We start from the raw sequence: 16,956 nt of genomic DNA, 5'->3' as shown, positions 1-16,956 counted from the left end.
ACCACTTTCATCCCTGACCACGATGTAGCCAGATGACTGAGAGGGAGGACTCACTGTGCCAATAGCATTTCTGGCAATCACTCTGAATTCATAGCGTTCATTACAGGCCAGACCAGATGCTATGAAGTTGCATTCCGGAACATCACTGAAGTTGGTCTTCAGCCAGCGGCCTTTTCCCTGGCGTTTCTCAACGTTGTAGGCTGTGATCTTGCTTCCTCCATCATGTTTGGGTGCATCCCATTTCAGTGAAACAGAGTCACTAGTAACATCAATATAGTCTGGTTGGCCAGGTGGATCTGAAACAGGAAAACATTATTTAGATTTCATGTTCAACTCATATATGGACTAAAATGAACCTGTCTATCGCATATGGTTAATACTCCCAAATACATTCATTTCACTTGGACTAAAGGAAAATGTAATTCCATACTTTGTGTTGGTTTTTTAAACCCGGCAATGATGACACTACTTCCTTTATGGGATGAATACAGCGACAGTAAGTTAGTCCCCACAATATCAGAATAAGGACTTACCAACTGGAGAAACAGCCATGGTGTGCTTGCTTTCATCACTGAAGCGGCTGCATCCAGCATCATTCTGAGCATAGACCCTGAATTGATATTCAAGCCCTTCAATAAGTTCAAGGATCCTGAAGTCTCTTCCAGTTACCAGAATAGTGTTGACTTTCTGCCACATAATGCTGTTCTTCTCCTTCTTGTCAACGTGGAAGCCTGTGATTGGTGAGCCACCATCAAAGACGGGTACCTCCCACTGAATAGTCATGCCATCATTGGTGACGTTGTACACAACAGGTCTCCCAGGTGGACCTGGAGGTCGGTGCTGATGTTTGGCGATGACATTTTGTGAGACCAGTGCCTCGCTAACTCCGTATCTGTTCTCAGCGCATACTCTAAATTGGTATTGTGTTCCTTTGATCAAGTTTGGTATCTTGAATGAGGTTCCAGTCACACTAGAGCAAGCCATCTTCCAATCTGTCTGAGATGTATCATGTTTCTCCACAGAGTAGCAGGTGATATCTCCGCCTCCATTATCATTGGGCTCATCCCAGGATATCATTATGCTCTCTGATCTGACTTCATCCAAACGTATTGGTCCAATAGGCTTGGATGGTGCTCCGAGAGTTACGAGATGAATGTGGAAGGATTTCCTGGCGGACCCGTTATCCAGAGTCAGTGTGTATTTACCACCATTCTCTTTAGTTATATTCTTGATCATAAGAGCCACCTTGTTCTCAGTTTTCTTGAAGCGTACTTGTTCACTCTCCTTCAGAGGCAGATTGTCCTTGAGCCAATATGTGGCGGGGCGAGGTTTACCCTTGTACGGCAACTCAATATGCACATTGTGACCAATGCGCTTACAGATTTGTCCATCTGGATAGTCCTCAAGGCTGGCCTCTGGTGAAATAATATAGTTAACCACTTTAATTGGTCCAATTTCAACAAAGTCACTATTTCCCTTCTCGTTCTTAGAGCACACTCTGAAGTGCATTTCTGTGAGTTCTGTGAGTTTTGTGACCTCATATTCAGCATGTTTGCTGCAGCCGGCTGGTGCCCACTCCTCTTGGCCCTTCAATCTCTTCTCAACGATAAAGTCTGTTATGATGCTTCCGCCGTCATAATCAGGCCTCTCCCACTGCAGTGTCACCGAGGTCTTTGAGGAATCCTTCATAGCGAGGTCTTTGATTGATCCAGGGGTCTCTGTAGCTTTAACTGGTTCAGCTGTATCACAGGGATCACCCACTCCATATTCATTCTCTGCTGACACACGGAAGAAGAAGGATGTTTTCTCTGAGAGCTCCTCGATGGTGTATGTGGTGTCTGTGCACTTGTTTGTCACACAGGAGAAGGCTCTCTTGGATGAGTCTCTCTTTTCAATGATGTAATTGGTAATTTCAGCACCACCATCCAGCAGAGGGGCCTCCCAGGACAGAACGACTTTCCCCCGAGTAACTTCCTTCAACACTAGGCCCCTGCAAGCAGCGGGTGAGTCTTGCACTTTGACAGACAATGTTAGTGTCTTTGGCTCTCCTACACCATTCTCGACCTGTACTGTGTACTTTGCAGTGTCAACCCTGGTGACCTCTGAAATAAGAAGCACCGATGTAGTGTCTGTGTGGTGGAATACATATTTGGGATCCTTGTCAATGCACTCGTCTCCCTTCTTCCAGGAGGCACTAGGTGCAGGTCTGCCCTTGAGGGGAACTGTGATCTCAACATCCTTTCCTGCTTTAACAATGTAGTGAGTTCTCATTGCAACATCTGGATCTATTTGGGCTTCCTCTGCAAAAAAGAAAAAAGACACATGTTACATGTTGACCTTTCACTAGGATCAAATGGTCATGTTATAGACCTTAACAGTATTTACATACCCAGGATATCTTTAGCTTGTACAGGCTCAGTCATCTCAATCGGCTCTCCACGTCCTGCACAGTTGATGGCAGACACTCGGAAGTAGTAATCAATGTCTGGTTTGAGATTAGACGCAACATACTCTGCTGTCCGCACTTCTCCCTTGGCACTGATGACGGTCCATTCCTCCTCACCATCCACCAGTTTTTCAACAACGTAGCTGGTGATTTCACTACCACCATCCCATTCTGGTTTTGTCCATCCAAGGGTAATGGATGTCTTAGTTGAGTCCACCACTTTGAGCTTGCAAGGTTCATCTGGTGTTTCTAATAAACAAAATGTATATCATATTTAGTTACAGTAGACCTTTATAGAGATTTGAAAGATGTGCCTATTACCATATCTCCTGCTGTAGGTAGATGCCGAATAATGTTACATACCAACTGGATCAGCTGCTTTGTAGTAGTCAGACACGTTTGAGAAGGGGCCCTCTCCTGCTTCGTTGGTAGCACACACACGGTATTGGTATTCCTTTCCTTCTGTCAGGTGGTGGACCAGCTGGGTGACATCGCTAATTGGATCTTTGAAGACCTTTATCCAACGAAGGCACTTCGTGTCACGTCTTTCCAGGTAGTAACCACTGATTGGACTACCGCCATCAACACCTGGCTTTTCCCATACAACTACCATTGATGTTCTTGTAATTGTTGTAACCTCTGGTGTGGAAGTTTGTCCAGGTGTAACTGAAATACATAAAGCGTGTAAACATTTTCACTGTTTCCATTGCATTGACAAATATGGATGTGGAAGTTGCTAAACTACCCCAAAAAGTGTTTTGGTGTATCGACTGGAGTGAAGGTACGTATGTGGTTAATCACAGACATTTTATTTACTATCCCTTAACTATCCCTTCAATAAAATAGGGTGACAGGCATGTTGATTATTTTAGGCATTGTCTGCATTTCATTATAGTAGAGCCTCTGTTTGCATGTTTCAAAACGTTCTTTTCTAGCCTGTTTTGTGATCCACTTACCAAAAGCATTCTTGGCGATGACTGGCTCTGACTCTAAAGGCTCTCCAGCTCCAAACTTGTTCACTCCCCTCACACGGAACACATACTCATTCCCTCTTAACAGCTTCTGGACATTCACGTAGCATTCTTCCATATCATCAGATATGGTGGACCACACCACTCTGCTGGTTTCACGTTGCTCCACAATGTAGTGGGTGACTTTAGCACCACCATCATCCGTTACCGGTTCCCACGCTATGGCGATCCTGTCTGCTGTGATTGTCTTAAATTGAATATTTCCTGCTGGAGGTCCAGGTTTGTCTAGTAAAGAGAACATTGAACATTGATGAATATATATAATACTACTCACATAACAGAAGGTGCAGGTTGTAATATTGTTTCATTCAATAAATGACATGTAGAAATACCTAGAATTTGCATCCTGATAGTGGCAGATGCTGAGCCCAGGACATTCCTGATCTTGATTTCATATGTGCCTGTGTTATGCCGAGATGCATCCTTGACAAGGATACCAGAGGCATCAGTGGTGCTCTCAACAGATAGCAGAGAACTTGACACCAATTCCTTTCCGTCCTTGTACCACTCAATTGTTGGCAAAGGCTTTGCAAGGATGCCGACTCTTATCTTGATAGATGTTCCGGCCTTGTACTGCACCACATCCAGGTACTCTGGAGGGAGGTCTATTGCTGGGGCACCTGAACAATAACACATTAAATTGTACCAACAATGAGTGAAATGAATAACAACCGAACAGTTCCTTCAAACTAAAAAACTAAATGAGAATGAACTTACCACATGAATCAACACAAGTAACTGGACCGGCAATAAGAGATGGATTGCTGACGGAACCAATTGTATTCTTTGCAAAGACTCTGAACTCATAGGACTGATCCTGTGACAAGCCAGACGCTGTGAAGTTCATCTCAATGACATTAGTGAAGTTGGCCTTTGTCCATCTGCCATTAGGAGCGTCTCTCCTCTCCACCATGTAGCCAGTGATCTTGCTTCCGCCATCATAGGGAGGCCTTGTCCAAACAAGGCTGACAGAGTTCTTTGTGATCTCTGAAACCTGGACATTTGCAGGGGGTTCTGAAATACAAAATCAAGTTGATCAAGACCTGATTACAACACAACAATATCTATAATAAACTAACAGAAAGGTGAAAATGTGTATATTGATAATCAAGACATTTACCACAGGCATCAATTGCAAGCACTTCTTCAGACGTTTTGCTCATCTTCCCGATACCAGCTGCATTTTCTGCTGCAACCTTAAATTCATAGATGTGTCCAGCGCTTATGTTTGATACTTTCATCTGTTTTCCAGATATGGCTGTCTTGTTAACCTTCTGCCACAAAATGCTGCTTCTCTCCTTCATCTGTAGGTGGTAGCCAAAGACAGTGTTTCCTCCATCCATCACAGGATCGTGCCAGCAGACAGTCAGACTCTCTCTGGACACAAAGGTCAACCATGGGGTTGATGGAGGGCCAGGGATGGCTAGAATAGAAAAACAACATAAATGTCAAAGACACATCAAGACACTGATTGGGAATATATTGTTATCACTATTCCATTACAAAGACACTTACTGTATGGAAGCTTTATTGTGATTGGTTGGGTGTCGATGTGGTCACTGATACCAAAGCGATTTTCCGCCTTAATTCTGAACTGATACTCCTCTCCTTTGGTGAGCTTGCTGACCTTTATTGCACTTCTTGCCACTGTAGATGATACCTCTGTCCAAGCAGGAGTGCTTGTTTCACGTCTGAGTACAACATAGTTGGTAACTGGGCTGCCACCATTGTACGCAGGTGGAAGCCATTTGAGAGACACTGTAGTTTCACCAACATCGCTGACCTCAATAGGACCGCCTGGAGGACCGGGTTTATCTAGCACAACAATGTTCACAAACATCTTGGTAGTACCGCTTGTGTTGGAGGCAGCAATATCATATCTGCCAGCATCACTTGCAATGCTCTCCTTGAGGTTAATGAGGAGGCTCTCAGTGGTCACCTCAGAGCTGAACCTCTTTGTTGATTTCACAACAACGTTGTTTCTTGATATAGCAACTTTGGGCATAGGTTTGCCAGTGAGTGGAAGCTCAAATGTCAAGTTTGATCCTGCTCTCACATATACATTGTTCCTGGGGTAGTTCTTCATGTCAAAATCTGGGGCCTCTGTAAAAACAAATTACCATCATACAATTAGATATGTGCTAACAAGATTTACAGTATATGATGAAGAAGTCCAAATAAGAACAGAAAAGTAGAAATCTTACCTAGTTGATCTTTTACAACAACAGGAATAATCATCTCCTTGGGTTCACTGAGTCCAGCATGATTCTCAGCACGAACTCTGAACAAGTATTCTGCATGTTCCCTCAGGCCCTTGCATGTATAGGTGTTTGTTTTCACAGTAGCACACTTTATCCACTTTGTTTGTCCTTTCTCCAGTGCATCAACGACATAGCTAGTTACTCTGCTTCCACCATCATGCTCTGGTCTTGACCAAGCAATTGTGATGCTGTCCTTGGTTACCTCTGTGGCCCCCAGCTTTAGAGGGGGACTTGGTTTTTCTGCAAAAAATAAATTAGCAATATGTTACGTTGTATGGGGCAACAGAATTACACAGATGACATGATAACACTTTAAATTGCTCTGTACCTGTGTAATAACAATGTAATTATTCTATTAACGACACTGTATTTACATTTTACATACTGCAGTATTGAAATGTCCAGTGTGTTGAATTTCAGCCTAGAAATAGTGCTAAATGGCCATAATATAAAAAGTCTCAATATGTTAAAGGTGCAATATGTAGCTTTTCCCCCTTGAAAATATAACTGAATAACCATGCTGAATCATTATTTATGATGCAGTCAATCGAATTGCCAAAGTTATTACATAGGTATAACATAAATGTAATATAAGGTGTTAACAAAAATAGTATATGACATATGGTAAAAAAAAGAAAGAAAGAAAGAGACAAACCTGTAATCCTTGTTCCATTTTTGGTCTCAGCAGGTACGCCCACTCCAAATTCATTTTCTCCAATGACTCTGAAGTAATAGGTGGCTCCCTCGAGTAAATCGACCACTTTGTATGTCAATTGGTGGCAGTTGTTGGTCACACACACCCATGCCTTCTTGCTGGCCTCACGCTTCTCAACATGGTAGGCTTTTACAGCATCACCTCCATCATTTTCTGGAGCTTCCCATGTTACTGTGGCAGACTCATTTGTGACATCCTTAATCTTAACATGTTGAGGCGGTCCAGGAGAGTCAAGAACTTTGACAACCATCGGCAATGTTGCTGTTCCAATGCTATTCTCTAGTGTCACTGTGAACTGACCAGAGTCATTTCTTGTTGCATTTTCAATTGTTATTGAAGTACATTTGTCAGTCGTTTCAATGCTTGCTCTTTCCTGGAGATTGACACCTTCCTTGTTCCATGCTACTGATGGTGCAGGTTTTCCCTTGTATGGTACAGTCAGAGTCAATGAGTTTCCATGCTTGACAATCAATGTCTTGCGCATTTCTATGTCAACATCAAACATTGGCTCCTCAGTTCTGTCCATTGCTACCTGAGGCTCAGAGATTGGACTTTGGTCACTCTCACCAATCTTGTTTATTGCTATAACTGCAAACTCATATTCTGCATCTGTTGTAAGTTCAGAGACAGTGAACTCAGTATTCTTGGTGTTCTCAATTGCCACAAGCCATTCCTCATCCCCAGTTTTCTTATACTCCACGCTGTATCCAAGGATTGGAGCTCCACCATCAGATAGTGGCTTGTTCCAGGTGATGGTGATTGTACTCTTGGTTGAATCAATGACCTTTGGTTTAGTTGGGGGTTCAGGCTCTTCCGCCTCATCCTCTGCCACGAATGGCGCAGATGAGTCACTATGAAGACTCAAACCAGCTGCATTTTCTGCATAGACACGGAACTCATATTCACAGCCTTTGCGAAGTTTAGATGCTACAGTAGTTAAGCCAAGCACACGCTCTCTGTTAACACGAACCCAGCGTACACCTGACCTATCACGCCTTTCAATCACATATCCACTAATCTCATTTCCTCCATCGCAAGCAGGTTTGGCCCAAGTTAGTGTCATCTCTTCACTGGTTACACTTGTGATCTCAACACTAGTGGGAGCAGATGGGATTGTAAATGGATCAGTGACTCTGAGAGCATCACTCTGCAGGGGTTCACCAAGTCCAAACTTGTTGACAGCCAGAACTCTAAAGATGTACTCATCGCCTTTGAGAAGCTTTGTTACTTTGTATTGTGTTCTTTTAACGTCTCCATCTACCAGTGTCCAGGCAAGACGGCTTGTATCACGTTTCTCAACAACATAGTGAGTTATATCAGCTCCACCCTTTTCTTGGGGAGGACCCCATGTTAGTGTGCAGTCCTCTGCTGTACGGTTGGTAATCTCCAATGGTCCAGCTGAAGGTCCTGGCTTATCAAGAATCACACAGTTCACTGGCATAGTTACTGTTCCACCGACATTCTGCAAAGTCAAGGCATACTGTGCAGAGTCACTTCTTTTACAATCTTTCACGATGAGAGATGTGCTGGTATCTGTTGAAACAATCTGAATTCTGGCCCTCAGCTCAATTTCTTTGCCTTCCTTTGTCCATGAAACCACTGGCAGTGGGCGTCCAGCAATATCTGCGTTGATTTTCAGGACATCTCCTGCTTTCACAAGTACAGTATCTCTGAACTTCACATCCATCATGATGCGTGGTGGATCCACATCATCTTTAACTGTGATAGAGCCAGTGCAGTCAGATGGTTCACTGAACAATCCTGCAGCATTCTTTGCAATGACATGGAAATCATACTGCTGGCCCTCTGTCAGGCTTGTGACATCAAAATAGGTCTCTTTTACGTTGGTGAAATTACATCTCATCCAGCGACCCTCTGGTAGATCCCTGCGTTCAATTACATAACCAGTAACCTTTGCTCCACCATCATACTCTGGCTTTGTCCAAGAGAGGGAGACTGATGTTCTGGTGATGCTTGTGACTGTTGGCTGGCCAGGAGGATCACATGGATCTCTTGCAGCTACAGCTTCACTGGATTTGCTGCATTTTCCAATTCCAGCAATGTTTTCAGCATAAACACGGTATTCATAAATCATACCAAATTCAATGCCAGTGACCTTGAACTCTGTGTCTTTGAGCAGAACTCTGTTCATCTTATTCCAGAGGATGCTGCTACGCTCCTTTCGTTCTAAGTGATATCCCAGAACTGTGCTTCCACCATCCACCACAGGCTCATTCCATGTGACCCGCATAAAGGACTTGGTCGCATGCACCACCTTAGGAGTAGATGGAGGACCAGGTTGTTTGAAGCTGTACTGTGCTGTGATTCCATGGGAATCCTTATATGCACTCTTTCCATAACGATTAACAGCATAGATACGGAACTGGTATTCTGCACCATGTGTCAGTCGGGAGGCTTTAATCGATGTTCTCGCAACATTTGATGAGACTGTCTGCCAAACTGTTGTGTTTGTGTCTCTCTTCTCTACGATGTAGTTATTGATGCAGCATCCACCATCGTATTCTGGTGGAGTCCATGACAATGATATACTATCATTAGTTACACCATCCACTTTAACTGCAGCTGGTGGACCAGGTTTATCAAGAACAACAATTCCAATATGTTTTGTTGCTGTTCCAGCAGTGTTTGCAAGAGTGACATCATATTTTCCAACATTTATTCTAGCAGCCTCCTTTATAACAATCTTAGTTGAGTCCTTTGTATTCAGAATGGTCAGTGAGGTGGTCTGCTTAAGAGGTAGACCATCTTGTTTCCATGAAACAACTGGTTTAGGTCGGCCTCTAATTGGAACTTCAACAGTCAGATCGCCTCCAGCTTTCACACTGTAAGTGTTGAATATCAAACCAATAGAAGGTTCAATATCAATCTCTTTTGCGGTCACAGGCATACCAAGCTCCTTTGGTTCACTCTTTCCCTTCTCATTGATTGCAATGACTCTGACCAAATATGTTTCTCCTGTGTTTAGGTTTGCAATAGTTGCTTCTGGCACTTTTACTGTACAGGTTTGAGCCCACTTATCACCATCCTTAGTTTTCATCTCTATATTATAGCACATGATTTTGCTTCCACCATCATGAGCTGGCTTCCCCCATGAAAGTGATATACTGGTTTTAGTGGCATCTGTAAGAGTGACTTTTTGCGGTGGCATAGGCACTTCAGAAACTTTAATAGGAGTTTTTGTTTCTGCCATCAACCCATTGCCGTACTCATTAACGGCACAAACACGGAAGTAGAAGATTCCTCCTTCCGGAAGCTCATCTATCTTGAAAGAGTTCTGTGTGCAGTTGCTGGTCACAGTGGTATATGCTTTCCTGACTGATTCTCTCTTCTCCACGATGTAATTGGTTATTTTAGCTCCGCCATCTGTGAGTGGTGTTTCCCAGAAGAGTGTCACTGAATCCTTCTTGACCTCTTTGACTTCAAAGTGTTGTGGTGCACTTGGTGAGTCCAGCACTCTGACACTGACAACTGCTGATTTTGTACCGCTCTTATTCTCAAGGCTTAGTGAATACTTTCCACTGTCAAATCGGTTGACACTGTCTATGACGAGCATAGTGTATGAACTTGTGGCTTCTATCTGGACGCGGTCTGTCAGAACGCCCTCTATCTTTTCCCATTTAACTGCAGGTTCAGGTCTCCCTCTGATTGTGACAAACAGACGCAGTGTTCCACCTGCACGCACAGAGACTACCTTCCTGAGCTCTGCATCCAGTTCAATCTCTGGTGCCTCAACTTTTTCAGCTGCAACCACTGTGCCGTGGACATCTGCATGTTCTCCAACTCCCTCTGAGTTGATAGCACAAACACGGAAGTTGTGTTCTGAATTCTCCTTTAGGTTCCCCACAGTGAGATGTGTTGCCTGTATGCCAGTTGGGGGAGTACAGGTGGTCCATTCCTCCTGGGAGACCTCTTTCATTTCAACAATGTATCCTTTAATGTATGCACCACCATCAGTGGTGGGTTTGCCCCAAGCCAAGGACACAGATGTGCTAGTATGATCTGTCACTTTAGGATGGTGTGGTGGTCCAGGTGGTGTTGTAGCATTAGATGCTCTGCAGAACATTGAGAGGTCACTCAGATCTCCCACTCCAGCTTCGTTCTCTGCTGAGACACGATATTCATAGAAGTGACCGTCCATAAGTCCTGTGACTTTGAAATGGAGATCAGTCAACTTCTCTCTGTTGCATTTGGTCCACCTTACACCATCTTTGTCACGTTTCTCAAGATGGTAACAATCAATTTCTGCTCCACCATTGTAATCTGGTGCTGTCCATGATAGGACCATAGAATCCTTTGTTATTACACTTGCTTCAGGTGTAGAGGGTGCACTTGGTGGCTTGTACGGATTGCATGCAGTTATTGGCTCAGTCTCTAAAGATTCACTGATGCCATATTTGTTGACAGCCTTAACCCTGAAGATATATTCATTTCCACTTAGTAGGTTGGTGACTTTGTAATTGAGAGCTTGAATATTAGCTTGAATGGCAGTCCAGGATAATCGGCTGGTCTCTCTCTTTTCAAGAATATAGTGGGAAATGTTTGCACCGCCATCCAGTAAAGGCTCTGCCCACATTAGATAACATCTATCAGCAGTAACTCCAGTGACTTTGATTGGTCCACTGGGTGGGCCTGGTTTATCCAGAACCTTAACAGTGATGGGTAATGTAATTGTTCCACCAGCATTGCTGAGACTAATGTCATAGTGCCCACTATCTAACCTTGTGCAGTCCTTAATTGTAATAGCTGCACGTTTCTGTGTATTTTTTACTTCAAACCGAAGAGCTTTAAGCATTTCCTTTCCTTCCTTCAACCATAAGACATCAGGAGCTGGTTTGCCATAGATATCAGCATCAAGGACTATGTTTTCACCAGCATTAACAATAATGACATCCTTATATTTCGGATCCATTGAGGCTTTTGGTGGTTCAATCTCATCTGTGGCAGTTATTGGTCCAGTGCTGTCAGAGGGCTCACTGAACGTACCAGCTGCAGTCCTTGCAAAGACTCTAAATTCATATTGTTCATTTTCTGTTAAGCCAGTGTTGGTAAATTCTGTTTCAATGACATTGGTGAAGTTGGCCCGCATCCAGCGTCCCTCAATGTTGCTCAGATCTTTTCTCTCTACAACATATCCAGTTATTTTATTACCTCCGTCATACTCGGGCTTAGTCCACTGAATCACAATATGATTTTTGGAGATAACTGTAGCACCGGGGGTACCAGGAGGATCACAGGGATCTCGTGCAACAAAGGACTCTGATATTTTGCTGGCTCTGCCAATGCCAACAATGTTTTCAGCGTAGACCCTGTATTCATATCCAATGCCCTCCTCAAGATTGCAGATCTTGAAAATAGTATCAGTGATGAGAGTCTTGTTAAGTTTAACCCAAAGAATGCTGCTTCTTTCTTTACTTTCCAGATGGTAACCAATAACTGCGCTACCGCCATCAACGACCGGCTCATTCCATTCAATAAACATAGCCTCCTTAGTTGCAGATTTGATATGTGGTGTTCCGGGTGGTCCTGGTACTTTGTATGGATATTGCACAACAATGGCTTTCGTGTCCAAAGGAGAGCCCTTTCCGTATCTGTTTTCAGCAATTACTCTGAATTGGTATTCTGCACCAGTTTTCAGTTTGGTGATTTTTATAGCAGTTCTGGCAAGCTGGTTAGTCACCGCCTGCCATGTTGTCGTAGTTGTGTCTCTTTTTTCCACAATGTAGTTCTTTACTTGACATCCACCTGTGTACTCGGGTGGGTCCCATGAGAGAGAGACTAAGGTGTTACTCACTTCAGCAACTTTAATTGGTCCTGTTGGTGGACCAGGTTTGTCAAGGATTATGATTCCTATTTCCTCAGTTGACACACCAGCAGTGTTGGTCGCTGTAACAGAGTACTTTCCAAAGTCCTCCTTACATGCTTCTTTAATTTGAATGATAGCTGAGGTTGGTGTGCTTGAAAAAAGCACTCGAGATGTAAGTTTCAAAGATTGTCCATCTTTGGTCCAAGTGATTTTGGGTTTCGGCCGACCAACCACTGGTATCTCTATCTTCAGATCTTTACCAGATTTGACACTGTATGTGTTAAACATGAGCTTTAGACATGGCTCAATAGTTAAGTCATTGATAATAACTGGTGCAGCCAGTGGTTTTGGCTCACTCTTTCCCTTCTCATTGTAAGCTATAACACGGAAATTACACTCCATTCCAGCGGTAAGTCCAGTCACTGTGCCTTCACATGCACCCTTTGTAGATGTTACAATACCCCATTTATCTGTTCCCTTAGGCAGCATCTCAACGAGGTACCCACCAATCCTGCTTCCTCCATCATGTTCTGGTTTCTCCCATGCTAGAGATGCACTGACTTTAGTAACATCCGTCAATGTGACATTATTAACTGGTAGAGGAACCTCGGATGCCTTGGATGCAATCTTGGTTTCAACAGACAGTCCAACTCCATATTCATTCTCAGCCATAACTCTGAAGTAATACAAAGCTCCCTCTATAAGGTTTTCAATCTTGAAGCTTGTGTTGGTGCACTTAGTTGTTACATTTGCATAAGCTTTCCTGGTGGATTCACGTTTGTCAACAATGTAATTCTTGACTTTGCCACCTCCATCAATAAGTGGTGCCTCCCAAACAAGGGTAACAGAGTCTTTCTTGATGTCTGTCACCGCAAGGCTCTGAGGGGCTCCTGGTGTATCTAGTACCTTTACAGTGACAATCTCAGTAATGGCACCACTGCTGTTCTCTACAGTTACGGTATATTTTCCAGAATCATTTCTGTCGCAAGAGTCAATTGACAGATGGGTAAAGTTTTGGCCTTTCTCTATCACTGCTTTCTCAGATAACTCTGCTTCATCTTTAGTCCACTTGACCTCTGGAGTTGGTTTTCCTTTAAATGGTACATTGATTCTCACAGATCCTCCGGCCTTTACAACTATTCCTTTCCTCAGCTCTGAGTCTAGATAAACTTCTGGAGCTTCAAGCTTCTCCTCTGGTTTAGCTGTTCCTGGAATAGCAGCTGGTTCACCAACACCCAGTTTATTCAAAGCACATATCTGAATCTCATATTCTTGACCGTCAGTGAGTTTAGGGATTTCAAACTTGTTGACCCTCAGGCCTGTTGGTGGAGTAACTATTGTCCATTCCTCATCCTCAGCTTTGCAAATCTCCACAATGTATCCCTGGATGGCACTGCCTCCATCGCTTAGTGGCTTTCCCCATGCAACTGTTATTGAGCTCTTAGTGGTATCAATCACATGTGCATGTGTAGGTGGACCAGGCTTATACTTTGGATCACAGGCCTTGTAGTATGATGTCGGTAAGCTTGGCACACCCACGCCAGATGCATTCTCAGCAGATAAGCGGAACTCATACTCATGACTTTCAGTCAGGCCTGTTACCCTGAAACATACATCAGTGACTTTTTGCCTGTTGCATTTGATCCATTTAATTCCAGCTCTGTCTTTCCTCTCAATGACATAACTAGTTATTTCACTTCCACCATCAGTCTCGGGTGCAGACCAGCAGATAGTCATGGAGTCTCGTGCAATGTTGGTTACTTCTTGAACATGTGGTTGTCCAGGAGGGACAAATGGATTTTTCATTATAACTGCTGCTGAATTTAAAGGTTCCCCAACACCATAACTGTTGACAGGCATGACACGGAACATGTACTCATTTCCTTCCAGCAGTTTAGTTACTTTGTACATTGTGGTGTTACAGTCATTTGAAACAACAGTCCAAGCCAGGCGACTGGTCTCTCGCCTCTCAATGAGGTAATGTTTAATGGTGCTGCCTCCGTCATGTAGTGGAGCACGCCATGACAGAGTGCATTTCTCATTCGTTACTCCAGTGATGTGGAGGGCCCCTTCACATGGTCCTGGTTTGTCCAGTACTGTCACTTGGAACGGAATTGTCTGCGTACCAGCAACATTTGTTAATTGAAGATTGTAAAGTCCACCATCAACTCTGATAGAATCCTTCACAATGATCATTGCTCTGGTGTCTGTATTTTTTATTTCCAATCTCAGTGTATTTCCAATTTCTTTTTCACCCTTGAACCACTGGATTGTGGGTATTGGCTTGCCATGGACGTCAGCATCAAGTTTGAATGTGTCTCCAGCATTTACAGTGATTGTCTTAGTGAATTCAGGGTCAATTGAGAATGTTGGTGCTTCCACCTCAACATTTGCAATGATGGGTCCACTGTTATATGATGGCTTGCTGATGGTGCCGACAGCATTCTTAGCAATGACTCTAAAGTCATACTGTGCATTTTCAGTTAGTCCAGTAACAGTGAATTGAGTCTCAATAACATTAGTGAAGTTAGCCTTAACCCAGCGTCCCTCTGGAAGGTCCCGTCTCTCCACAACATAACCAGTGATCGCACTGCCTCCATCATACTCTGGCTTTGTCCACTGGATGGTGATGGTGTCTTTGTTCACAAGGATGGCCTCTGGGGTGCCAGGGGGGTCACACTGGTCACGGGCAACACAACCCTCAGAGATTTTGCTACATCTGCCGATGCCAACAATATTTTCACCAGAAACTCTAAATTCATATTCAATACTCTCTTCCAAGGGACCGGTTTTAAATCGGGTATCTTGAATAAGAAGCTTATTTATCTTAGTCCAAATAATGCTGTTTCGCTCTTTTCTTTCAAGATGGTAGCCAAGAATAGCACTGCCTCCATCTGCGATGGGTTCATGCCACTCCACAACCATGTGGTCCTTGGACAGAGAGGAGATGAAGGGGGTGCCGGGTGGGCCTGGCTCTTTGTAAGGGTACTGGGCAACTACAGGTGATGAATCCAATGCGAAACTCTTGCCATAGCGATTTTGAGCAATGATTCTGAATTGATATTCAGCTCCCGTCTTCAGCCTTGGTATCTTAAATGAAGTTCTTGCCACTGAGGCAGCAACATTCTCCCATACTTGGGTGGTTGTGTCTCTCTTTTGCACAATGTAATTAGAAATCTGGCAGCCACCAGTACGCTTTGGTGGACCCCAAGAAATAGTTGCACTTTGTACAGTAACTTCAATGAACTTAACAGGACCAGTTGGTGGGCCAGGTTTATCAAGAGCAATTATTTCAATGGTTGCATCCTTTACTCCAGCAACATTAGAAACATTAATACCATACATGCCACCATCATCACCGGCTGCCTCTTTGATGCTTAGAGTTGTGTGAGTTAGTGTGTTAGCGATGTTAACCCTGGATGTCGGTTTTAGAGCTTCTCCATCCTTTGTCCAAGTGATCTTTGGTTTAGGACGTCCTGAGATTGGGACTTCAACTTTGAGGTCTTTACCAACCCGAACACTGTAGTTGTTGAATGCAGGTCTGACATCTGGCTCAATAACAAGGTCCTTAGCTTGCACTGGTACTGCAAGGGCTTTGGGGTCACTCTTTCCTTTGTCATTGACAGCAATTACTCTGAACATATATTCTTCACCCTCATTTAAATTTTTGACAACTGTCTCCATTGCTTTAATCGGGTTAGTGCCTGACCATTTGTCCTGGCCCTTAACTTGCACTTCTACCAGGTAACTAATGACGCGACTTCCACCATCATGCTCAGGCTTCTCCCAAGCAAGAGAGACACTGCTTTTTGTGACATCAACAACAACAAATTTCCGTGGAGTTTGGGGTACCTCTGAGATTTTGAGTGGATCACCTGTTGCTGCAGGCAAGCCAACCCCATGTTCATTCTCAGCAAGGACTCTGAAGTAATAATTGCAACCCTCCTGAAGTGGTTCAACCTTCCATGATAATTTGTGGCAGTTTGTCACCACAGCTGAATAGGCTTTCCGTGTACTCTCCCGCTTCTCAACAATATAATTTTTGATTTTAGCTCCCCCATCTAACGTAGGAGGTTCCCATGAGAGTGTCACTGATTCTTTTGTTATTTCTTTTACTGTTAGGTTGACTGGGGCACTAGGTGAGTCCAGGACTCTTACAGCGATCACAGCAGATTGAATGCCACTAGTGTTCTCTGCAGTAATAGTGTATTTTCCACTGTCAAATCTGCTGACATTATCTATCACAAGGGAGGTATAACTACTTGTCACCTCAACTTGAGCAGTCTCCTTGATAGCAGCTTCATCCTTCTCCCACTTGATTGCAGGGGTTGGCCGTCCTCTGATAGGGATGAACAGTCTCAGGGAACATCCAGCATTGACACTCACAATCTTTCTTAGATCTGGGTCGATATCAAGATCTGGTTCCTCTGTCTTGTCCTCAGCAACAATAGTTCCAACGACATCCGCATGCTCTCCAACACCGATCTTGTTAATGGCACACACTCTGAACTTGTATGCTTGATTTTCTTTCAAGTTTACAACGTCAAATCTTGTTTGTTTGACCCCAGTTGGTGGAGTACAGATTTTCCATTCTCCAGCAGGTGCCTCACTGGCCTCAGCAGGAGCTGCAGGTGTTTCACTGGCCTCAACAGCAGGCGTTTCAATAGCTTCAACAGCAG

The 16,956-nt window shown here is 43.8% G+C and overlaps 1 protein-coding gene across 1 annotated transcript in view; it reads right to left on the bottom strand.

Annotated features, from left to right (window-relative positions):
* The window catches only part of LOC308162607 (titin-like), a gene marked incomplete at both ends in the record, with an annotated part of 148,860 nt that overhangs the window by 21,734 nt on the left and 110,170 nt on the right, over positions 1 to 16,956 (bottom strand). The window contains 11 exon segments of the mRNA XM_080536752.1: positions 3 to 296; positions 534 to 2,300; positions 2,390 to 2,695; positions 2,810 to 3,112; positions 3,403 to 3,702; positions 3,810 to 4,097; positions 4,195 to 4,491; positions 4,598 to 4,900; positions 4,993 to 5,580; positions 5,682 to 5,978; positions 6,394 to 16,882. Of these exon segments, the coding sequence (XP_080392878.1) occupies positions 3 to 296; positions 534 to 2,300; positions 2,390 to 2,695; positions 2,810 to 3,112; positions 3,403 to 3,702; positions 3,810 to 4,097; positions 4,195 to 4,491; positions 4,598 to 4,900; positions 4,993 to 5,580; positions 5,682 to 5,978; positions 6,394 to 16,882 (15,232 nt within the window).

The sequence above is a fragment of the Nansenia antarctica genome (genome assembly GCF_963989245.1).
Source record: "Nansenia antarctica genome assembly, chromosome: 7".
In the NCBI taxonomy this organism is placed as follows: Eukaryota; Metazoa; Chordata; class Actinopteri; order Argentiniformes; family Microstomatidae; genus Nansenia; species Nansenia antarctica.
The sequence above is the reverse complement of the archived record's forward strand: the minus strand, read 5'-3'. Positions and strand labels throughout refer to the sequence as shown.